At 30.6% G+C, this 25,436-nt stretch overlaps 3 protein-coding genes across 3 annotated transcripts; 2 read left to right on the top strand and 1 right to left on the bottom strand.

Annotated features, from left to right (window-relative positions):
• Positions 1–3,741: 3,741 nt before the first annotated feature.
• Positions 3,742–5,644, top strand: LOC146951616 (uncharacterized). The gene is made up of 2 exons (XM_085747627.1): positions 3,742–4,164; positions 5,143–5,644. The coding sequence occupies exons 1-2, from the start codon at positions 4,083–4,085 to the stop codon at positions 5,343–5,345; spliced, it is 285 nt and encodes a 94-aa protein (XP_085603753.1). The 5' UTR covers positions 3,742–4,082; the 3' UTR covers positions 5,346–5,644.
• A 564-nt stretch (positions 5,645–6,208) lies between these two features.
• LOC146951615 (fasciclin-like arabinogalactan protein 5) lies at positions 6,209–7,401 on the bottom strand. The gene has a single exon (XM_085747626.1). It carries the CDS (start codon positions 7,399–7,401, stop codon positions 6,343–6,345), a length of 1,059 nt encoding a protein of 352 aa, XP_085603752.1. The 3' UTR covers positions 6,209–6,342.
• An 11,497-nt stretch (positions 7,402–18,898) lies between these two features.
• On the top strand, positions 18,899–23,883 carry LOC146951614 (ubiquitin receptor RAD23b-like). The gene is made up of 12 exons (XM_085747623.1): positions 18,899–19,109; positions 19,197–19,358; positions 20,727–20,765; positions 20,853–20,914; positions 20,996–21,040; positions 22,012–22,189; positions 22,279–22,410; positions 22,513–22,569; positions 22,647–22,694; positions 22,780–22,889; positions 23,358–23,436; positions 23,573–23,883. The coding sequence occupies exons 1-12, from the start codon at positions 19,044–19,046 to the stop codon at positions 23,687–23,689; spliced, it is 1,095 nt and encodes a 364-aa protein (XP_085603749.1). The 5' UTR covers positions 18,899–19,043; the 3' UTR covers positions 23,690–23,883.
• The last annotated feature ends 1,553 nt before the right edge of the window (positions 23,884–25,436 follow it).

The following is a 25,436-nucleotide window of genomic DNA, read 5'->3' as shown; positions in this document are numbered from 1 at the left end:
ATTAGTCATTTTAATCTTTGAATTAGTTTTTAGATAGTCAATTTTATTCTTAATATGTTTTGTCATTGTCCAATTTAATCTATAAAATTACTAAAAACACATATGCACTAAGGATGTGTCTACAATTTTGATACATTTAGAGAGTATGATAAGAGTGTCTTATACACATTCATGACATGAAAACTAAAGATATACAACCAAATATTCAAATCTATAAAAAAATATAAAGTAGAGGTGCAGAAGTGAAACAATCTTTGAGATAAAGATGTGTCTACAATTTTGATACATTTAGAGAGAGAGTATGATAAGAGTATCTCACACACATTCATGACACGAAAACTAAAGAGATACAACCAAATATTCAAATCTGTAAAAAAGAGAAAGTAGAAGTGCTGAAGTGAAATAATCTTTGAGATAAGGGTGCAAACTTAAATTTTCAGGGGATTCAAAGTTGAAATTGGAAAGATTTGTAGGTGTAATTTTAAGAACCCAGGTGGTTCAGCTGCATCCCCTAAGGTGCATGTAGCTCCGCCAATGCCTAAGGCCACAAGTTAACACTACCCAAAAAAATATTGTACCAAAACAACTAACTCATTTCACTTTTCAATGTAATATTAATTACCTTTTTTCTTCTAATTATAACTCTAATTAATACTATTTTCATCACTTCCAATCCAATATCTTCTACTTTACATTTAAGATAATGATGAATGCACCTACACTTAACAAGACCATTTAAAATCATTTTTTCTCTCGCATTCACTTATATATTTTTCTTAATATGTGTGAAATGAGCAAATGACTCATTTAATTTGGGACGGAGAGAGCATAGTTATTTTAAAGATAAATATCATTATTAATTTTGATTAGTGAAGTAGTTAAATTAGATGAAATTCAATAAATAAAGGTATAATAGTAAAAAAATAAAAAATACTGCATTGATATTTTAAAGTGACAATTATTTAAAAATAGAAAGATTGTTAAAAGAACAATTAAAATGAGATAGAAGGTCTCGTGAGCTTAGCTCAGTTGGTATGCATAAAATATGCACTCCGGGGTTCGAACCTCAGTCACAAAAAAAAATGAGATAGAAGGAGTACTATATTTTTTAAACAAATTAATTCAACTAATGTATAAAAATGTTTTAAGTAACATAAAAAAAATGTGTTAAGCACTTTTTATTTCAAAATTAAATACAATTTTTCAACTTTTTTTGAGGTATCAATTTCTCAACGTGTTATTCTCGTATTTTTTGTTTGAGGGGTGTTATTCTCGTATTTTGAGGCCGGCATTTTTATTTTTTGTATATAAAACACAATTGTCTACTTCCTTAGAAGGAAAAAAAAAATACACAATTGTCTACTAGGGAGATCAAAAGTTTGTCAGATATATAATGTTTTTTTTTTAAGCAAATGGGTTGCAGATGATGATAATTGCAACACCCTAGATGTATAGATAAAAACTAAGAACAAAAAGAGAGGAGGGACATGAACCAAAACCCTCTAAAGCAAAAAAGCTAAAAACCCATAAAAGAGAAGAAAATAAAAAACAACGAAACCAAAAGAAAAACAAAAGAGAGCAATTAAAGGAAACAAACTCAAAGAATGTCTTCGAGTCAATCAAGTACCTTACCCCTAGATTGGGTATTGTGAACATGAAAACCCAAAAACAAACTCAAAGAAAGTCTTCGAGTCAATCAACAACATCAACAATAGTTTTCAAATTAGTACTATCCACAAATCCCAAAAGAGGATTGTTATCAACACATGTTTCAGTAACATTATTTGCCACATATTCAACTGATTCCTTAGCCAAATCTTCCTTCTGAACAGGACTAGATTTATCCCCTACACCCTTATGCTTCTTAAAAGTATCCGATTTCTCATGATCCACTTTCACAAGTTTGCAAGATGAAAAACTATGACCAATGTTATGACAATGCGAACAAAAAAGAGGCAGATATTCATAATCAACTTTAACAAGAAAAGAGGCAGATATTTAATGTAGGAATGATACTCTAGGAATAGAACTCCAAGAAAAATTAATCGCAAAAATAATTTTTTTTTTTAGACGAACGAGCAAAAATAAATCATGAAACAAATGTGGCGAGCTTTATATATAAAATTTAAAAATAAATTTTGATTAGAATTTACTTACCTTCCTATTGAACATTAGAAGAACATTTTCAATGTGAAGTCATTTACTTAAAAAATATCATTTAACTTATTAAAGATTTCATTAGAGAAAAAAAAAATATACCTATTAGTTATCGATAATTATATAAAGACTGCATTTCCTAAGAAATTAACAGGTCTTACTATTTTTTGAAAGAAACAGGTCTTTACTATTAAAATAGGAAAAAAAGTAAATAAAAGTTGGTCTCACCCTTCCAAGCTTATGAGATTCTTCTTGGTTTCAATTTCCTTTTATACACTTATTTCAGAAGAAAAAAAAAACAATAAAAATTATAGATTGAAACATTTATTGAAAAAGATTTAATTTGAAGAAAGATAGAAATAGAAAACAAAAACGTGTTGAATTAATTAATTATTATTATTTGTAATATGACGATATTGAATGAAATGAGTGATATGACAAGTGTATGGTTGAGGTGGGAATTATACATGGATGACAAGTTGGATTAAATAAAGTGAATATATATTTAGAGAGAGCAAAATCAAAAGTAATAAAATTAAGGCTTAAATGCACTTTTGGCCCCCTATGTTTCAAATAGTTGCGATTTTGGCCCCCTAAGAAAAAAAATGGATATTTTGACCCCCTATGTTTTGTTTCTCTTTTGATATGCTGATTTTGACCAAGTCAACGCATACGTGGCATGCCACGTGTGTAATTAATTAATTAAAAAAATAAAAAATCAATTTTTAAATAAAATAAATGAAAAAAATAATAAAAAAATATTAAAAAATTCAGGAAAAATGAAAAATAATAAAAAAATATTAAAAAATTCTGGAAAAATGAAAAATAATAAAAAAATTAAAAAAATTAAAAATTTTCCAGATATTAAATTAAATAAATAAAAAAAATCCAGTAAATCAATTTTTAAATTAAATAAATGAAAAAGAGAATAATAAAAAATTAAAAAATAATGAAAAAATTCGAAAAAAATAATTTCAAATTTTCCAGATTTTTTAAAAAACGAAAAAAATAATGAAAAAATATTACAAAAAAATGAAATAAATTCTGGAAAAATGAAAAATAATGAAAAAATAAAAATAATTTAAAAAACAAAAAAATATTACAAAAAAATGAAATAAATTCTTGAAAAATAAAAATATTAATAAAAATGATTAAAAAAACGAAAAAAATTCACAAAAATTCACGGACAATTCCAAGAATCACTTATTTGAAAAATATTAATAAAAATAATGGAATAAATATTAATGGAAAAATATTAATAAAAATAATGGAAAAATATTTAAATTCTGGAAAAATGAAAAATAATGAAAAAATAAAAAACGAAAAAATATCACAAAAAAATGAAATAAATTCTTGAAAAATAAAAATATTAATAAAAATGATTAATAAAAATGATCAAAAGAGAAACAAAACATAGGGGGTCAAAATATCCATTTTTTTTCTTAGGGGGCCAAAATCGCAACTATTTGAAACATTGAGAGTCAAAAGTGCATTTAAGCCTAAAATTAATTAGATCACTCACTCACTCACGTGTCGGTGATACACAACAAATAAATAAATAAATGTGAAGGACTCTATAGTAGTAGTGGAATTGAGAGAGGTAGCTAACTAAACAAAAACAAACAACACAATTACACAACAACCTTTCTCTTTCTGTTTCTATATGTATTGTATATGAATCCTTGTCCTTTTATCTTTCTCACATGTACACAACAAGATAAGAGAAGAGAAGAAGAAGAAGAAGAAAGTAGGTAGCTAGATTGATTTGATTGCTACTAGCGGCACTGGCCTGGTCAAAGAGAATAGTGTTGCCACATAGGCAAGGGCAAGGGCAGGGGCATGGAAAGAACAAGAAATGGAAGAAGAAGAAGAAGAAGACAGTAGTAGTATCATGTGGAGGCAAAGTTGTTAAAGACAACAAATTGATGCATATTTGGCAAACTATGATTTTTCCTGTCAGGCGTCTATGCCTTGCTCTATCTACCCGTATCAACCACCGCAAAAACGGTACTATTTATTTAACAATCATTCATTCATTCATTTCATTTCATTTTCATACAATTACAAACCATCCATGGAAATTATAATTATATACTTTTCTAAGTTTTTATATCTTATTAATTATACAAACTTGATCTTGCTTTCAGGCTCTGTGTTCCGCAACATATATAATTTGTACGAGTTTTGCTTCTTAATTTTATTATTTTTGGCTTGTCTTTAAATTTGCTTGTTTTCTAAGTATATAGTTGAATGGATGGTTATAGATTAACTAACAGATAACAACCAACCAACCATTATGATGATCAGTGTCAATATTTGCTTTCGGTTAATTAATATTACATAAGCACACAGGCCACTTCAAGTTCATGACAAATTCTTTATACCTACGTCTAATGCCATTATAAATTATTATTTTATTTTATACCTTTCGGCATCACAACCAATTTAATTAACAACATATTTTCAGCCAGGATATACGGCCACCTAAGTTTTTTCCCTTAAATAAATATTGTACTATATATAGTACAAAATACATGATACAAGTGGTGGTGCGTGCTTAGTAATAATAATAATAACCTATCCTTTGATCAGTGCCCTGCGGCAACAATAGAGGTAGGATCCACATCTTTTTCAGTGCAACTTTATACCACTTTCATCGTGCGGTGCCCTGAAAGCTAAGCTACGTCAAAGTTTACTATTTATTAAAATGACCCCTATACTATACTAGTATACACGGAATTAATGCTTCAAAAAGTGTCCTATGGTTTAATGACAGACAGGACCCTTTTTTGTGTAATTCTTACATCATATTAATAATTGATGGATGATATGATACTTTAGGTAAATGGAAAGGGGTCCCTGACCCTCCCAAGAAGTATCTGTAGAGAATATCAGATAATGTATGTATCATAGCTAGTGATGTTACTTTCCTTACATTCAATCATGCATGTAGTGACATGAGTACATGTTTGTGTGGTACAGGAGGAGCAGGATTGGTGAAGCTTCAAGATGATGTACAAACTTGTGGATATGAAGATGTACAAGTGATGTGGGAAATGTTACAGAAAACTGAAACTGAAGTTGTTGACAACCACCATAAGCGCAAGCAACTGCCTTTCTGGAGAGTCTTTGTATGCTCCAACTCCAACCATACTAAAGCTTCCTCGCAATCTTCAAATCAGACTTAAAAACCAAACACAAATTTAATACTTTACAAATAAAATTGGTGCTCATATACAGCAGTAGCCAGCATTGCAGTGCTAGTTCTTGGTTACTAGTCTTCAACTTTTATATTAACAAAATCATATGAGGTTTATCTCTTACAACTGGAACTGTATGACAGTAATAGAGTATGTAAATATGTCAAAAGTCATACTCAATAACTTCATTTTGAGGAATAGTTACTGCTCTTTAATTAACAGCAAAGCAGGTTTCATATGGCTTGTAGAGTAAAAGTTAATATCATACCTTGTGTTGTGTGTTAAAAGGAGCTGGCTGCCCATTTAACTTTTTGGTAACCTTATATCTCTTGATTTATGTGAACCTTCCTAATTCGGGTTGAGTTCCAATTATTAGATTTGTGAAAATCACTTTCTGTAAGGTATGAGTGATGGCACAAAAATTTTGTCAAGTCTCGGTAGCTATTAATCATATAGGATATATAGGATTGGATGCAGAAAATTAGCAATGGACATCCATCCATAAGTCTTGGTGAAGTATCTATATACATTTAAATACTCAAACCTCACAAGCATTGGGGAGCCCATCATTCGGTAATACAAAAGTTCTCTTTCTTTTATGGTCTATACTATGATGCCAAAATATAATTTGTGAGAGTACTACTAAAGTATACTCTGTCCACCTGTGATTAAAAGTAAAGTGAAGGCCCTTGTTTCACCTGTGATCAAATTTTATCATTTTAATGAATGTCAAGATTTTAAAATTATCAGCAAAGAAGTTATTCCAGGATACAGTCAAGTGGTTAGTCTCAGATCAGCATGAGTGAGTTAGTCTTGTAAGTTGCAGGATACAATATGTATGAACTCAGGGATGATGCAAATGATCACATTTTTTCAAATAAATAGAACAATGACATTTCTGGAAATTACAACTTATATTGTATTTGCAAAAGAATGTTTTGCGTATAGTCTCCTATATATGTGCTATTATGGTAACATCAATTAATCATGAATAGATATTATACATGGACCTAGACAGCAGCACATAGATTGAGGAAAAAGTAAGGAAGAGAGTTAAGGCATTGTTCACATCAGACTTTATCACCCCTGAATTGGGACCGTCTGCAGCTTCATCTGGATTTGTAGGAGATAATACTGGTGCGGGAGCTTCCACAGGTGATATTCCCGGCCCTGGAGCTGGAGCTGGAGCTTCAACTGGTACGGGTACTGGAGCTGGAGCTGGTACGGCAACTGGAGCTGGAGCTGCAGCAGGTACGGCTATTGGAGCTGGAGCTGTAGCTGGTATGGCTACTGGAGCTGGAGCTGCTACCGGCACTGGGGACTTTACTGGTACTGGAACTGGAGTAGCTATTGGCACCGGTGAAACTACTGGAACTGGCGATACCACAGGCACTGGAACTATAACTGGTGCTGCAACTGGCACTGGTGATACCACTGGCACAGGAGCTGGAATACGTGAAACAACAGGAGCCGGAGAAGGAGCATGTGATGTGGCATTGGAGGAAGCAAGCAAAGACGGTGGCAAAATGACAGTGCTGATCTGCACCACTGAAATATTGTATGGTTGTGCCACAACAGCTTTAACCAAATTGGCACCTGTTCCATTAGGATCAGAAGGAGAGGTAAAAGTGACAGCACCTGTGCTAAGATCTGTGACTTTCATGAAACCCTCCGATCCCTTAGCTTGCCCACTGGATTGAAACAATGTGCTGGCAGTTATAGTTTGATTTCCCATGTTCTGGAATTTTTGAACATCAAAGTAGTCGAGGATGACGTGGATGCTTAACACCTTCTTGATCACATCCATTGGTTTTCCTGAGATAGGTGCCATCCCACTGTTATCGACTGCAAGCACTGTTATCGTTTGTCTCGAGTTTATTTCGCTTGCTAGTTGGGTTTGGGTGAGGTAGTTGCTGTAACTGCTGTATGCAGGGTATTGGGACAATATTTTTGTTATGTCAAAACAGGTTATAGATAAGGGAAACAACATTATTATTAGTAAAATTAAGAACATCATTGTCAATGAAGAACATGACACACACATTTTGAATATTGTTTGTGAGAGACACAGGCACTTGTGTATGATATTGTATATTGTTAGCTATCTAGAAATGAAGAGATCAATAGTAATATCAGTCGTATATATATAATTTGTTCTTGGGTTGTGATCCAATACTCTAGCAAGTAGACAGGGTGTGATTTATTCAACCAAATATTAAGGAGGTTTACTTGGACGTAATTTGAGAAAAAGGTGGAGCTTTCTTCATATTGCTAGGCTAGTTTTGAGTTTGACAATTTATACGCATATGCCTATACTTAGCTGTTCTCTAAAATTAGTTAATTATCAGTGCTACTAATTGTGTTTTTTTTGGGTATTCTACTAATTGAGTTAATTTGTAAGTTCCAGTCAAAAATAAAGATATTAGTTAGTTTCATGTGTGTTAATTAAATGCATGTATACCTGAGGATGAGGGTGTGAATTAGAGATGTAAATGGATATCCATGTACGCGAATAGTGTGATATCTGTGTCCGCTCTGTTGAATAAATATAAAATTCATACTCTATTCATATCCGCGTTGATATCCGATTAGCGGGTAATTCACGGATTTTGAAGTAGTCACGAATTTATACATATATCCATAGATAATATTTATAAAAAAAGAATTTGTTAATTTTTTTTAGCTAAAATTTAAAAACAAAAGTTCATCACATGTCTTTTATTTTAGCAAAACATAATATCCCTACATTACCATAACAACAAAGATCATTGATTCAACAAAAACATAAATAAAGTTAGTTACATTTAATAAAAATAAAATTCGTCTATTAACTAACAACACTCACAATACCGAAGTTTTTGACTTAGGAAGTTGAAAGGTGTTAAGGTTATTATTTGTGTAATTTACTTAGTTTAATATCGGGTATGGATATTCGCGGATGCGGATACCATTAAGTTCGCATCTATATCCATTAATTATCGGGTAGTTGAAATATCCATTTATATTACCTATGGATATCCATTAAGGTATCCGCTCCGTGCCTGTGGTGGATTTTATCCACGGATATCCACGGGTGCAAATTTTTTTGCCATCCCTAGTGTGAATGAGTTTGAATCCTCTTGTTATTGCACTTGAATCATGATTCTTTGCGGTCGTTTTTTTTTATCTCATCAACACATTCTAGACAAACGTGATTGTTGGATCGCGATCGAATGGTTAAAATTTCAACTTTATAAGAAGAAATATTGCAGCCTGTTAAATAATTATCAAGCATAGATCAGAAATCATATTATATTTCAGTTTAGCTAAATAAATTTTTTTATAAAGTGTTTTTTAATTACTTATATGAATTTTAGTGCGTCAAAAACATAAAATTTATGTTTAATTCATTCTTTTTGAAGGAATCTATTTTTTTTTGGAAAGATTCTTACAATATTTTAAATATGACTGCAAAAAAATTAAATTTTGAATGATACACATAAATTGATTTAAAAGTAGTCATGAATTTTTTTTGGAAATTAAAAATCCAAAGAAAATTATAGGGGGCAAAGAAAAAATTGAAATTATAAAAAAATAAAGAATAAAAAATTGAAATATTTTTAAGGACATCAAGGCTTGTGTATTGTAATACATTGTCCTTATCAAATGTGTTATGCTCACATGGATTGAACACGTGAATTTTCTTACCGCATATAACATATTTAACCCTTAATTTAAAATATGTTTGAATGACTTTTGAACATATTTAACCCTTAATTTAAAATATGTTTGAATGACTTTTTGGTTGATTTTTTTAAAGCAAGATAGAGGAAATGCAATAGTCATTGAAAACTAATAGACACAAATAAAAGAGGGCAAATGTTAACTTGTGCCCTTTAAGGCACATGTTAAGGAGTTTTTTTATAGAAATATACGCCTCAAAAGTCGTGTAGTCAACTTCTAAAAAGTTAAAATATCATGTTTTTCAATGCAAAGTTGATTTATATTTTATTTTTTTGAAGAATTGATTTATATTATTTGCTCATCGTGTTTTAGAGGTATAAATAATTGTCATCATATGTGAACATGATTTCTTTTTGCTATTAACGTTCAACATATTTATTTTCCCATATTTTTGTTTGCGGATGACCATATAGATACTCAATGTTCCTTAAATTCATGAAGAACTTATCAGATATATGTATTTATATTTCAGTTTTATCGACTTTAATTCCTTCGAGTTTGGTTGTGTTTCTTCTAATTGGGAGGAAACTCAAAACGTTATTGAGATTTCTTTTATCGGTTTTGTTTACAGTGTTTTCATTATTTTGTGTTTTCCTATTTATAATATTCAGTTCAAGGTGGTATCCTATATTAACTGTCAGAGTCAAGCTTTAGTTTTTTTTAGTAATTTATCATTTACTCATTTTATACCACGAATCATATGAAATGTGAGTGTATTTTAGTCTTTTTGTGGCTTTTGTTCATTTTTCTTCTTTGTTTGTTTGGTTGTGTTCCGTTATAAGAATTTTGAATTAGGATTCCATTTTTCATTGTAGCAACTTCTCTTCTGGATTTTTAAGTTTCTTTTTTGACAAATTCTAGATTATTATGTTGTAAAAGTTTTTCTGATTTTTTATTACTATAAATATTTCTGAATTTTGCTCAAAAAAATCTAAATTTTTATTGTAACCTTATTTCTGAATTATGTGTTCTCACTGAATTTCATTTATTTTATTTTCAGTATTAAATAAATACAAACATTTGAAAAAGAATCACTCCCTCCGTCCTAAATTATAAGCAAACAAATTATTTTCACACTTATTAAGAAAACTAAAATATTGTAGTTTGTAGTATAGCTTTTTGTTTTATCCTTGGAATAAGTTTCATAGAAATATGTAAAAATAATTTTCATTGGTTATTAGTTATAGAGAAAATGAAAGAGTGAGCATAATGAATGCAAATTGCATTTAATTTCTCTTTGAAAAGGATGATTTTTTGAAATAACATAATTAGATATGATAAAAGTTAGTCTTTTTTGCTTATAATTTGGGACAAAGAAAATGTGTTTTTTTGCTTATAATTTGAGACAGATGGAGTACTTTTTTTTAAATGCATTTTTGGTCGAACCGATCAACCAAACCAAACTAAACCGAACATCATTGCTTTAGTTTGGTTCAATTTTCACTTTTTAAAAATGCTAAAACCCAAACCGATGGAAAATTTGGTCATTTTAAACATTTTTGACTGAAAATTAAAACAAGCCGGTTACACCTCTAGCTGTCCCACATTTTTGTTTGAACAAGCCTAACATTAATATTAAACTAATTAATGTTAGGCTAATTAAACAATTCAAATATGCATTACAAATAAATATACCTCATTTGACTTTGAAGAGCATGTGAATGGTAATTTTAAAAATCATTATTACAATCAATCAATATTTTGAAGAAAACAAATTTACTCAATAATATAAGTACTGCACACATTAGGCAAAATATCTATATAAAAGAGACACTAGCCAATAAATGTTATACATCAACCATTAATCTGAGTGATATGTTTTTTCTCTTCTACGCAATACCTCGGTTGTGCCATATGATTGAGTCTATTGTTCATTAGTTTGTTGAATTACATTTGTGTATTTTTTATTTTATTTTAATTTTAAACTGAACCTCCACTAGAAAATTAAGTGTAGAACATTGTGGCTAGATCTATGGATTTTTAGAATATACTTGAACATAAAACTTATGTATGAATTTGGTCATTTCATTTATAGGTTTGAGGTTTCATTTGAGGTGAAGAAGTTTTCAGTGGTGCGTGAAAATGCTTGATTAAGTTTGAGGAATATCATAATTAGTGCAGCTCCATCCATTTTATTATTTTTATTATTCGATTTCTCCCTTTGATTTGTATTTTTTTTTTTGTTTTTGAGCATCGATTTCTCTCTATTATTAATGAATTTTTAATTATTTGATTTCTTAAAGAAAAAAAATCAGTGTTATTATGTTGAATTGATATGTACATATAATCTAAAGTGTTGCATATTACTGCCACAAAGAAAACTAAAGAATTATCTCACCAATACATCTTTTGTACCATAAATATATAAGAGACCAATTCTCTAACTTCTCTTTCTCTATTTAAATCGGTCTATATTTTCCTTCACTTGACAAGAAGTGCTTTTCTTTTTTACTAATAAAAAAACTAAAATTTTATTATAGCCATATTAGCATTCAGTTTCTTTCATAATTGCAAGAGACATGTGTTAGCAGGGTAGTATAATCTTAGAACGGTAAAACTTGACACAAAAAACCAAGAGAAATATATTATTTCTGAACGTGTGAATGAACGCTAATTTTAACGTGTGACCAAAAATTAGCTTTCAAAAATAAACTTTCTCTTCCTTCAAAAAAAAAATAAACTTTCTCTTTATAGACGAAATATAATTTTAATGTGTGAATGAATGCTAATTTTATAGTTTAATTTTTCTCTTTCTTTTAATCATTGCATTTCTTACTATGTGTGTAAAAATCTTAAACGATATTTATTTTGAAACAAATGTAGTAATATAATTCTAGCCGAGAATAATTGTTATCACGTGTTCTCGCATTCATTTTACTACTCCTCTGGTCCTTAATATAAGAAAAATTTCAAACAAAATGTTGGTCCTATTTATATGAAAATGTCACAACTTTTAAGGTGTAGCTATTGTTTAAAAGCAATTTCTACCCCTTATTTAATGACTGGCTTTTTAATATTAGTGAATGTATTTAATGTTTCATAATTTTTTTAAAGGGTATATTTGTAAAAAAAATTACAACAATTAATCATGAGATATATTTTGATGTTTTTTTAGTTTTTCTTCTTAAAATAGGAATGGGATGGAGTAATGTTTATGGAGTAAAATGAGCAAAGGGTAAATGGAGCAAAGATGAACCCAACGTTTATAGCTCTCAACAACATTTAATTTAAAACAATTTTTGAAAGAAAAAAAAAGAGTAATTATTGCATTAATAGCTTCCATCGCTATTTAAAATGATTGTTTAATAATATCAATTGTGGTAATAACTTCTTGTCCAAATTATATTTTTAGTTCCTTAACTTAATTTTAGATAACAATTTGGTTTTTTTATTCTTTTTTCATTTCAATTTTGTACTTTTCGTCAATTTTTATATGAATTTTCAAGTTTTAAATTTATGGTTTATTTTCGTATGACCTTTCAATCTTCAAATCTATGGTCATCATCTATGTTTGCACAAGAATATTAGATCTAAAGCTTCAAATTCCGTATGAAAAGGAACCAAAAAGACAAAATTGAAATAAATCAAGATAAAGGGCCAAAATGTTACCTTAAATTAAGTTAAGGGATTAAAAGTGTAATTTTGCCTAACTTCTTTTAATTTTGAACGTTAAAAATTTGATTTTTTTTTCTTCCAAAATTAGTAGAGTTTTTTTTTTTTTACTTATAATATAGTGATTGGTTGATGTATTGTTAACAATCGATCTTGCACACTTATTTTGTTTTGTAACATAATACTTGCTATTTTACACCATTTTAGGTATATGTAATATGGACATTTTTTAGAAAATGGTCCAAGGGTAAACCTTTCGGTCCCTATTAGACACCCCTTATTTTTATTCTTATTAAATGTCTTTATTTTGGTACTAATTATGTTCTCTTTTTATGCTTAGATTTGTTGTAGAACATTGTAATATTTAAGGTGTGATCAATTGGTTAGACTGATTATTGCTTTGCTAGATTGATACATTATTTATATGACCATATTTTTGAAGAACATTTTCCAATCATGCATGATTTAACCTGTATTTTCTCATTCTTTTTTATTTTGATTTCATATATTACTTTTCAACTGATGATATGAATTTCTTAAAAAAAAAATAAAAACTGATGATATGAATTATAGGAAGCATGTAAATATTAAATAATCTTATTTATTCTCTTTTGATTTGGATGTATATGATAAACACTCAAAATTGTAAGAAGTTACAATTATGTTCATTTTAAACGTTAAATTTGAATACAATCAATCACTTTAAATGTGAAACATGTACATTATATTTTGAATTCCATCATGGAGTCTATTTTTAGAAAAGGTTGTCTGTAATTTGACAAGTTTGATAGATATATGTAATAATTGGATTGTATAAAAAGATCATGAGCAACATATCTTTGTGCCATCTATGATTTAATGATACATCGACGCCTATCTATTTTGCTTTTTTGTTGTTACCGATTAACGATAGGAGATTGTTGATTGGTAAACCAAGAGCTGTAAGTTCCTTAATTGTCTATCTTCTCCAATGATAAGATGAAATCCCATACAAAAACTTAATAAAAAAGGGTTAATAGTGTTTTTCACCCCTGTAATATAGGCCATTTCCGGTTTTCGCCCCTGTAAAATTTTCGGTTTGATTTGCATCCTTGTAAAACTTTTTTTTTCCAGAAAACACCCCTCCCCAGTCCAACTCAGCAAATTCGCTTACGTGGCGCTGATTTGGCATTTTTTTCACTTTTTTTTATTATTTCCACATCAGATTTTAATTTTAAAATATTTGAAAATAAATTTTATAAAATAAAAAAAATTCAAAAAATCATAAAAATATTCAGTTTTTTTCCAAAAATTTAAAAAATCGAAAAATAATTTTTAAAAAATTCAGAAAAAATATTAAGATTTTTTCCAAAAATTAAAAAACAGAAAAATAGTCATATTTTTCCAAAAAATTTAAAAATAAAAAAAAATCTAATTTTTTTCAAATTTTAAAAATTATAAAAAAATTATTAACATATTTTTTCGAAATTTAAAAAATTAGAAAAAAATCAAAAAATATAATCAGATTTTTTTAAAATTAAAATGATTATAAAAAATTTTGGAATTTAATTTTCAAAATACAAAAAAATTAAAATTTCAAAATAAAAAAAAAGGTCATAAATTCTGGAAAAAATTTGTGGAAAAAAATTAAAAAAATTCTGAAAAAAACTTAATTTTTAAAAATCTGGATACAAACTCAGAGGGTTTTATAAAAGTCGTGGAAATTCCATTTTTCCTAGAATTAAGCCCTTCCTTAGAGGAGGTGAAAATCATAAATCTTATAAAATCTTTCCAGGACGATGGGAAAACCCTATGATATTATTTAAGAATAAAAAATCTTATTATAATCCCAAAATGGATTTTTGTTAGAATCATTAGGCAAAAAAAATTTGTGGAATGAAATGATTTTTTTCCCAATATTTTATTAAAATTGTGGTATAAAATTTTCGAATAAAAAATCTGATTTTTTTTCTATATTTGTATATAGATTTTTAAAAAAAATTCAGATTTTTTTTCAAAAAATCGGACCTCTTTTGAAATTTTGAAAATTAAATTCCAGAATTTTTTAACATCTTTTTAATTTTTAAAAAAATCTGATTATATTTTCTGATTTTTACTAATTTTTAAATTTTTTGGAAACAAATATGACTATTTTTCTATTTTTTTATATTTCAGAAAAAATCTTATTATTTCGATTTTTTTAATTTTTGGAAAAAAACTGAATATTTTTATAATTTTTTATTATTTTTTAAAATTTATTTTCAAATATTTTAAAAATAAAATCTGATATGGAATTTTTTTTTTTACACCTGGCCATTTAAAAAAAATAAAAAATGAAAAAAATGCCAAATCAGCGCCACATAAGCGAATTTGCTGAGTTGGACGGGGGAGGGGTGTTTTCTGGAAAAAAAAGTTTTACAAGGATGCAAATCAAACCGAAAATTTTACAGGGACGAAAACCGGAAATGGTCTATATTACAGGGGTGAAAAACACTATTAACCCATAAAAAAATGATATTAACTATATTATTAAACCAACAATCACAATATCTCTTGATTTTTAAAAAAAAACTTTCTTGATCAGGGGTAGCTAAATTAGTACTTATCAGAAAACCCTGTTGTCCATACAAATTGTCTTGGAACTTTCTCAAATTGAAAAAGATAGAGACAGTTGAAGAGAGCACTACACATTTTAGTTCATTGTCTTGCCAAACTTTGATGATCAATTTGCCTCTCAGAGTTTGGAATTGGAAGATTTCATAACAAGTAGCAACCATCGTTTGAAATAGGAGCAAAATTAAAGTCCATGTTTTGGAATCATTCATGAACAAAATAAAAAAGAAAATAAAAAACAAGGCTAGCATAACCAAAAGAAGTTGAAAGGGCGAAAGTTTGCAATGGGAGAGAAGTATGTGCGGGAGACAAGCAAGAGAGGTAGGATCATGTTGGAGGAGAGTGGTGGAGAGAGAGAGGGAGAGAGGGGACAACACATTGTAACCAAAATGACCCTGACAGTGGATCGTGACCCTTAGGCAATAAGTTTGTTCAATCTATAACATAAAACTTATAAGAGTGTGTGGTACTTCAAAGGATGTTGGTCACCTTTTTCTTTATTGTGGTTTTTTTTTCGACAAATTTGAAATGCTCTTTATAATTGGCTAGGCTTCATCTTGGTGAATCCGTCTCATATTTAGGATCACCTGACTCATTTTGTGGCTTTGGGAGGCTCTTCAAAAAGATTTTGCACGGTACTTCATACAGTTTGACTTTCGATTGTTTGGGTCATCTGGCAAGAAATAAATGCATGTATTTTTTGTCTCTTTGGGACTTTTTCTCCTTCTTTTTGATGTAACTGTTACTTTTCTTTGCTCTTCTCTATCACTCCTTGTGTGGAGAAGGTAACGTCGTTTTCTTAATATAATGCCACTTTAGCCTCTTCAAAAATAATATCTATAACATAAAACCATAGATTTAATTTGTATACATCGAATACTAGAAAAATCTTTTACACATATGTCCGACCAAATTATACCACGATACTACTTTTTAAGTTAATTCCTAAAATATCACAAAATATTTATTTGACGTGATTTAGCTTGATGTAAAAGAATTTACATCGTTAATACATAAAGATTAATCTCTAAAATTAAATTATTATAGTGATTTATTTACCCGTGCTTGGCACGGGCTCCATACTAGTTTGATTTTCATATTAGGGTTTTTCTATTCTGTGCAATGTTGCACAGCTTAAGGCTTAAGCAATTAATGCAGTTCTTTTTCTCTCTCATATTAACCTCTTTTGCCCATTTCTCTGCCATATTAATTAGCCTTGAAGAATTTTCACCATCATCATCATCTCATCCTTACAATCACAATTACAGTACAACACAAATATACCAGCACCCATTCCTCTATCACCGTCGAATTTGGCAACATCGGTTCTAAATTGGATTGTGATACTGCTCTTTGTCGGACCAGGGTGAATGATCAGGATTTATTCTGATCAAAGTTTATTCAGATCAACAAGATGAAGCACATACGATTTATTCCGATTTTGCTATTTCACATAACAGGGTGAACAAGGACAGATTTTCATGTTTAAAGCCACATGGATTGAACCACCACCACCGCCAACGAGGTTCATTCCATTCAAAGTTTTCTTTTGGATTTGTTTTTTTTTTCTAAAAAAAGGGTTCACTTTTGGACTGGAGCAAGAATCATATAAACGATTGATTATTTCGTTCAACACAATTTTTTTGGGAAAAAATAAAATCGGTTTCTATCATCCATTTTTAAGAAAAAAGCTACTCATCTTTCAAACAAAAAAAGAAAGACCTAGTTAATATATGACAGAGAAAAGTCCAAAAAGGTTAATAAGAGAGAGAGAAAAAGGAATGCATTAATTGCTTAAGTTGTGCAACATTACACAGGTCAGAAAAACCCTTCATATTATTCTTTTGATTTGGTGGCGTATTTTTTTTAAGGAATTGATTTGTTGTTGTTGTTTTGGGTTTTTTTTTATGCATTTAATGTCATTTGCACCTCTTCAATTTTAGCACTTATGGTGCTTTGATTATTTTGCTTCAATATATATTAATTTAGACTTTTTTTAATAAATAATTAATTGTAGCATGCCAAAATATTATCATAGGGTGATTAAGTATATAAAGAGAATATATAGTGTGATCAAACGATTTAACAAGTACTTTCGTCAAATAATTAGATGATAACTAAAATAATTGAAATAGTTAAGTGAACAGGTGTATATGTGAGTTGACTTCGTTTATGCAGGGAACATATGATTCATATGTTAACACACGAATAACAACAACACATTTTTGTAGTTGTGAAAAACATGATCTACCAGTTATATTAACTCTCGATTATGTATACTTGTCATGTTGACCGAGAGCTTCAACAACATGAAGAAACACATGTTTATGCATTTGGTACCTTTGACGAAATTGCTCATTCATGTATACATGAGCTTCTGAAGTATAATTATTGAATAATCAAGCATGTCTGTATTCAATATTCCTCTCTACATTCCTTTTCATACGCCTAAGCCTATTGAAGCTCGCGACTTCTTCTTACGCTTGACTTTCAAAGAAAAGTCTCACGAGTTCTGCATCCATGTCGTCATTCATATAATCCATGAACTTTTTTGCAATGTGGGAAGGGTTGGAAGGATAAATGCGAAGAGAAGTTGATACCGAATATAAGATGATAAAAAATTGTATAGAGGAATTGTGAAGCTAATTTGGCATGCTAAAATTATATATATATATATATATATGTCTCTGAATAACGCCTAGTTTTAATAATGGCTAGTCATATCAATCAATTCCATATTTTCCTTTAATCATGTTGAACAATAATTAATGAGGTTGTAGTTTCATATAAGATGTATCTATCATTAATATTTTCAAATCATTGATCTTCAACCTTTCTATATCACTCTCGATCTTCTAAATATCTACATTGACCCTTTTCCTCTGTATCTTGACATTTTCACCCTCAATACGTGCATAATCATGTGCAAGCTCTGACATCAATTCAAATTTTTGTTAATAGTCATCATTCAAAACTTTAAATTTGACCTTGGAACTAAAGGTTTCCAGAAGCTTTTATTTCTCCTTCCTTTTAGCAGCATTTTAATCGGATTTGATGATGTGTATTACCACAATCTTCACTTTTCATTCATTCCTATTAAGACTCTCTACACATCCATTCACATCGGTATCATATTTTGAATTCATTAAGTATCATTAAGTAACAACAAAATCACTGACTTTGTCTCCCATCAAACAATCATGACAGAATGTTCGATCAATACTCAATTCAAAGTCTCAAAATAGGCAACCTAAAAATTCAAAATCATGTAATCCTCAAATAACATTTTACCCTTGCTTGATCAGTCCTACCCATTATAGAATCAGTCCAAATCTTCCTATGCAATATTGCAAAGACAAACCAACTATCAACAACGAAGAATAAAATCGCCTACCAAAACACCAAACAGTTTTTTCCTCATGAAACCTAGTAAGAGTTGAATAAAAGACACACTAAACACCCATTGCTTATAATCATAATTTTTTTTTAGGATTTTCATCACTTAATTAATATAAGGAAAATCCTAATAAATGGGTATTTGTTAAGAATCAATAACCTTATTTAATTTTTTTTTTTTTTAATTTTATTATAAAAAAAGAAAAAGAAAGGAAAGGTAGTATACGGAAGGAAAAAGAAGAAAAGAAAAAGAAGAGAAGGGAAGAAGAGAAGAGCGTGGTGGGTGAAAAAGAGGAAAGTATACGACTATTGCTAGGGTTTGTAGATTCCATTATTCCATTCGATTCCGGATCGGTGTCAGTCATGAAGCTCACAGTGAAGACTTTGAAAGGGAGCCATTTCGAAATCAGAGTTCATCCTTCTGATTCGGTATGTATGTTTATTAACATTCTTTGATTCAAGAAGAATTCCCCCAATATTCATTCAATTTTTTTGTTTTTGTTTTGTTATTATCAGATAATGGCTGTAAAAAAGAATATTGAAGACATTCAAGGAAAAGATAATTACCCATGCGGACAACAATTGCTGATTCACAATGGAAAAGTTCTCAAAGATGAAACTACTTTAGCTGACAATAAAGTCTCTGAAGATGGCTTTCTTGTTGTCATGCTTAGTAAGGTATTATTATTATTATGGATCTCTATTTCAATCTAAATTACTTTCAATTTAGGGGCTGAATTTTGCACTATCAGGGTTGCCTCCACTTATAAGTTGTTTAATGGCCTTTCACTCTATTCCTCTGTCGACAACATTCATCACAATTCTAGATAAATCCTAATTATATATAACATTCTAATTAAAATTTTAAGAGATTTATGCTCATCGAAAAAGAGCTGTAGCGATGGAGTGTGATAATTTAAGAGCATGAAAATATAAGAATTTAATGCAGCATGGATGTGATTGATGTAGAATAATAAACATACAATACAAGGTATGTTGTCAATAGTGCCACTATAGCAGAATAGTGTAGCCGTGGTGGAGTTTGGTGCAACGCTTTTGGCCTGCAAGCCGCTGTCAGCAATACCGGTTGTTGCGGCCCTAATGCCCTATCGCGTCCGCTATTAGGATTTCGGTGTATCACTCCTTAAATCCTTTTTTTGAAGGGTGTAAATGTCAATTCGAATCCTTTTTCTAAAGGGTGTAAATGTCAATTCAAATCCTCTTTTTGAAGGGTGTTAATGTCAATTTGAATCCTTTTAAGAGTAATGTTCAGTTCTTCATCCTGTTGTGTTCTTGCTCACACACAACTGTCTTGTTCTTCTTCCTACTTTACTTCAATGTTGTTATGTTCTTCTATGTTAAGTTTTATTGCTATGTACTTTAGGTTCTTTAATTATTGAGTATGATGGTCTCTTTGATTTTGTGTATTTTTCTATTTTTGAGTATTTGTGTTTGCTTTGTACATTGATGTTTAGTATTTGCGATAGCCGCTATCCGCTATACCACTATAGCATTTTAGGGGCTCAGCACCACGTGACTCTGTCTGGGATTAACAACATAGCCTACAAGATACCTCTAGCAAAACTATAGGGTAGAGTTCTCAACAGATTAGGTGTAGAGTTCTCAACAGATTAGGTTTTAGGTAGTCTCATGAGAAAACTAATATCGATATTAGTATTATGTCAAAAAGTGTGTCAAGTGTTTGCAAATAATTGAACACTTTAATAATATGCTCCAAGATAGAACTAGCCTGCATTTGGAGCCCGCTTCTCTCACATGTTGCTTCATGTTCATCACACAATTCAACCTAAACAAGATTTCCGAGTACGTGCTAAGATTAACCAGAAGAGTATAAAGTCCCTGAAGGAAAAAATAATTTCTAATCAAAAGCTCTGTTTTTAAAATTAAAACCTAAATTAGATCCCAAAAAACACTACGTCACCCTCTCTCTGGGGCCAATTTAGGATGTAGAATATAAATTTAGTTGCAAAATACTGTTTAATTCGTCTTTAACCACAATCTACCATTTTACTGTTCTATTTGCAGAGTAAAGCCTTGGGATCTGCTGGAACTTCATCTACTCAGGCATGTTGCTTGCTCATTTTTTAATATCTTTTTGGTATTTGAGTTTTTTTCCTCTTGTATGAGTTAGTGACTGTGCATGTGTGACAGACCGCTAGCAATCCACCTATAACTGTGCCAACACCAGATTCCACACCTGTAGTACAGACTCAGTGAGTTATTTGAAATAGTTCTCCGTGTAGCTTTTCCATAAACTTATGTTTTTTCGTAACTTATTTTATTTGGCTCTGCAGATCTGCAAACAACAACGCATCTCCTGCAGTTGTGGCACCTACAAAGTATGACTTTTGTCTCTATGTTTCTCTGGTTATACTGTTTGTAGTCATTAATGTACGACACACTATATACCATCTTTATGTAGATTTTGTCTGATGAAGGCTATCACAAACCATTCTTATAATCAGTAATACATTCTTGATGCTAAAAGTTATGGTTGTAATTTGAATTTGGCCTGGTCTAATATTATAATTAATATTTGACTGATGTGATGCCATCTATTCAATTATTTCTCTCTCTCAAAACTATAAGGGCAAGCCAATAGACCAGGTCATGGTAAAATTAAATTGGGCTAGCCTGATGATTTTCTGTGATCTGATTAGTTTTTGTTTCGTTCAAAGCTCTGAAGGGAAGGCCAATTCTGCCCAATCCTAAGTTGGGGTTGTACAAATGTTTTTGGGCTGGTACAATGTAATTTATCATTTTCTGTCTCATTGCCATGAGAAAGGCCAGACTTGTGTACAACTTCATTCACCCTGACTGCATTCAGACATCACTTCAGCTGTCATCTTCAACTTGTTTATCAATCTTCTGATTTCTCACTAATCAGACACATCACTCTAGAGTCTAGAGTACAATCACTTTCAAACTGATAAAAAATGCTCAAATTACCAAAGTTCTGTTCAATAATAATGCAAGATTCTCAAAAAACAGTTAACATGCCTTATACTTGAACAATTCTTGTAGGCTCATACCATTGTGAGTAACCCTAACTTTAGGCTGAGAAAATCCTAGTCTAAAATGAAGAATAGAATCCTAATCGAACCACAGGGAATGCTGTACTAGATAGACCTAAGTAAACCTAAATCCCTACATACTAACTCAAGTTTCCTAATTATAGTTACACCCTAAATTAAAATAGTGTTCATAAATGTCTTATCCTCTTGCTGCAATAAACAAATTGAGTTGTTTGCCATTTACCTCTATCCTGTCGTCAAACCTTCTGAAATACATTTCAATGTCATTTTTGCAGTGTCACTACAGATACTTATGGACAGGCTGCTTCAAATTTAGTTGCTGGAAGTAATCTTGAGCAGACTATTCAACAACTTATGGACATGGGTGGTGGCAGCTGGGACAGGGATACCGTCAATCGTGCTCTTCGTGCTGCTTTCAATAATCCAGAGCGTGCTGTAGATTACTTGTATTCTGTATGCCTAAACTGCTCATTGTTGATTCTATTTGCTTGAACCTTGTGATTTATCTTATTTGATTTGATTTAACAATTATTTATATGCAGGGAATTCCTGAAGCAGCAGAAATTGCTGTACCGGCTGCTCAATACCCAAGTAATCCAACTGAAACAGGTGGGGTCACTACCGGAGTTGTTCCTGGGGTCCCTAACTCGTCTCCCTTGAATATGTTTCCACAGGTAAAAATAATAATTTGCATGGATTAACAAAAGTCATTGTACCTTGTCATTTACATCTTTTGCCGTTACTTTGTACTTTATTTTGAGTTGAAACTCTTTCAGGAGACAATTTCTGGTGCTGGAGCTGGTTCGCTTGACTTCTTGAGGAACAATCCCCAGGTAGGCATTTTGTTTCATCATTTATAATACACTGTTAAAAAATTTATGTTTGACACATCCATCTTCTGCATATTTAGTTTCAAGCATTGCGGACAATGGTGCAATCCAATCCACAAATTCTCCAGGTATCTAACTATCTATTTTCTCAATCATCTAATACCTGTCTTTTGGTCATTTGTTTGTCAATGTCTGAGATAATTTCTATTGCAGCCTGTACTTCAGGAGCTCGGAAAGCAAAATCCAGGTCTCTTGAGACTTATTGACGAGCATCATTCTGAGTTTCTTCAGTTGATAAATGAACCCATGGACGGTACTGAAGGGTGAGTATACTGCTTTCCATGTATGGTCTGTGATAGTTTAACATGCCATCTTTGCATTTTACAATCATTACTTAATCCCATAGTCATGCTTCTATTATAAATAACTTTTCGGTTTTATTAGTTGTAGTCTTTGCCGAGTCAAGATCCTCTCCATTTTAGATCTCCATTCCTACCATTTGGAGAGATAAAGAAACAATACAATTTGAAACTAATTAATGATGTTGGGACCCACTTGTTGGTAGGACCCACATCTATATTTTGTGTGTATCTCTTTCTAAATGGCAATCTCCATTTATAAAAATAAATGGAGAGGATCCTAACTCGTCTTTGCCATGTTTGTGACATGAAGGTAATGTTTTGACCTGTTGTGGTATCTAATCCAGGAAGCATCTGTAGCATTTAAGATTGAAGTATTCATCTAGTAGTTTACTAGTTTATTTATAAATCTAACTCTCTTTCTTCTATTAGAGATAATTTTGATCAGGCGGAGCAAGACATGCCTCATGCTGTTAATGTGACGCCAGCTGAGCAGGAGGCAATCGGAAGGGTATATCTTTTTTTTTTTTTTTTTTTTTAAGAATGATATGCGCTCTTTTCATTTCAATTGATTTACCTTATGCCTTTGCAAAAAAATGAAATTGATTTGCCATATGTGCTGATTCATTTTTACCTATGACATGCAGCTAGAGGCTATGGGATTTGATAGAGCCTCTGTCATAGAGGCATTTTTGGCATGTGACCGTGATGAGCAATTGGCAGCCAACTACTTACTGGAAAATGCTGGGGATTTTGAGGATTAAATCACTAACCTACAATGATTCATAGTTTTTGTTCAGGCTTTTCTCCTTTTTCCAAGGAGGGTGGTTTGCAATTTTTCTTCTGTCTTTCTAGGGAAATTTATGTGGTAGAGTTTCTGATTTGGATTGGCGTATTTTACCATTTATTTACTAATGATTTTGTATTGGTTTAGTTTATATGACAGTGTTTTTAGCTATCTTCCCTGATTTAGGCTTTGGTTCCTTTTACTAGAGAAAAACGAAATATCTCATTAATGAGAATTCTATTTTTTTCTCTCCCCAAAGGAGAGGAGTAACGGATTGTGGAGTTAGGATCCTCTCCATTTTCCCCTGTACATTACTATAGTTTTTCAAGAGTTTTGAAGTGGATATTAAATAATTGGATCCACCAAATGTCACATTATTGTAGTTATATTTCCAAAACTTTGGTAATGGAAAGAATGAAGGAGGTAAAAAATGTAGAGGATCTTGACTCCGGATTATGTACAGAAGCTAGATAGACAGATATGGAGGAGTAAGGAAGAGTGCACGTTAATAACACTTGTTTTTGCATTCAAAATCTCTGAAAAACAAGTTATACACATGTTCTATGAGAGAATATGAACATTTAACGTGGCCTTTTTTTTTTGGTGAGTGAATATAAAAAGATGAAAAATAATGAAGTTCTCACTTTTTTTTTTTGTAGCGATTTTACTTTGCATATGTAATTTATTATTTCTTTTAAACAAGTAATTTTGAGTTTTTTTTCTTGTAAAAAAAAGTAATTTTAAGGATTGAAAGAATGGAAAGAAGTTTTGGTCTTTCACAATTTTTTAAATTTAGGCAAAGCTACAAGCTTCATCCTTATAACCAATCCAACTTGTCCAAACTGAGTTTCAACCTTAATTTGTGGAAATGTAAATCTTCTTGATTTATTCTCTTCCATTTGAATAGCTAATAAGTTCTGTAAGTTCTTCGGTCTAATAAGAGAACCTTCCTACATCTTTATTAGGGTCTTCATTTGCATCATCTTCACTTTCCATATGATTATATGCGCTGAATGTTTATGCAGAAATTCATTTAAACCATCCGTTATCTATTATAAGAGAGTATAAACAAACCAACAAAGAACACAAAATAACAAGCTCATCTGAAACACATGAAGTACACGCACGATAAGCATGGACAAAACTAGTACCAAAAGTAGGGACACGACCCACTAAAGTAAAGTAGGATAGTAAAAGAACAAGAACCACAGTCACACTGAAGTGAAGTAGTAACAAAATTGAACTTAGGGACCACAAACCCTATAAAAATCCAGAAACTGGAACACATATCCTAAAAAATTGATGGAGAAATGGTGTAGAAAATAGAGACCACACTAACCTGAAATAATTGTCCTACACATGTTTACGGATGGATGGTTTCAATATTTTCACGGAGGAGCAAGGACAGGTATGAGTAGCCAGGTCACAAATAACAAACACATGAGTGGGCCAAGACCGGTTCTAAGATTTTTTATGTTCTTAGAAATCAATAAACATGTTCCTTTTAATCATTCAAATGTCTTTCTTGTATTTTTTTTTTTTTTTTTGCAAAAAATTCATTCATAATAATCATGATTCTCTAAGAATATATTTTCAATAGAATTAATTAAAACAAGTTAAAAAGAAATAAACGTATAGAATATTAACCACCTATTAAGAACCTTCGTTGAAAAAAGAAAAAAAATGGATACCTATTTGTACAAAAATACATTTGTACAGTTATT

This window comes from Medicago sativa, chromosome 2, assembly GCF_051527215.1.
Source record: "Medicago sativa cultivar Bolivia chromosome 2, Bolivia_mono, whole genome shotgun sequence".
NCBI lineage: Eukaryota > Viridiplantae > Streptophyta > Magnoliopsida > Fabales > Fabaceae > Medicago > Medicago sativa.
The sequence above is the reverse complement of the archived record's forward strand: the minus strand, read 5'-3'. Positions and strand labels throughout refer to the sequence as shown.

Coding starts and splice junctions, on each gene's coding strand:
- LOC146951616 (XM_085747627.1), top strand. CDS start 4,083: ATGCATATTTGGCAAACTATGATTTTTCCTGTCAGGCGTCTATGCCTT. Junction 4,165..5,142: donor TATCAACCACCGCAAAAACG/GTACTATTTATT, acceptor GTGGTACAGGAG/GAGCAGGATTGGTGAAGCTT.
- LOC146951615 (XM_085747626.1), bottom strand. CDS start 7,401: ATGTGTGTGTCATGTTCTTCATTGACAATGATGTTCTTAATTTTACTA.
- LOC146951614 (XM_085747623.1), top strand. CDS start 19,044: ATGAAGCTCACAGTGAAGACTTTGAAAGGGAGCCATTTCGAAATCAGA. Junction 22,411..22,512: donor CCTTGAATATGTTTCCACAG/GTAAAAATAATA, acceptor AAACTCTTTCAG/GAGACAATTTCTGGTGCTGG. Junction 22,570..22,646: donor TCTTGAGGAACAATCCCCAG/GTAGGCATTTTG, acceptor CTGCATATTTAG/TTTCAAGCATTGCGGACAAT.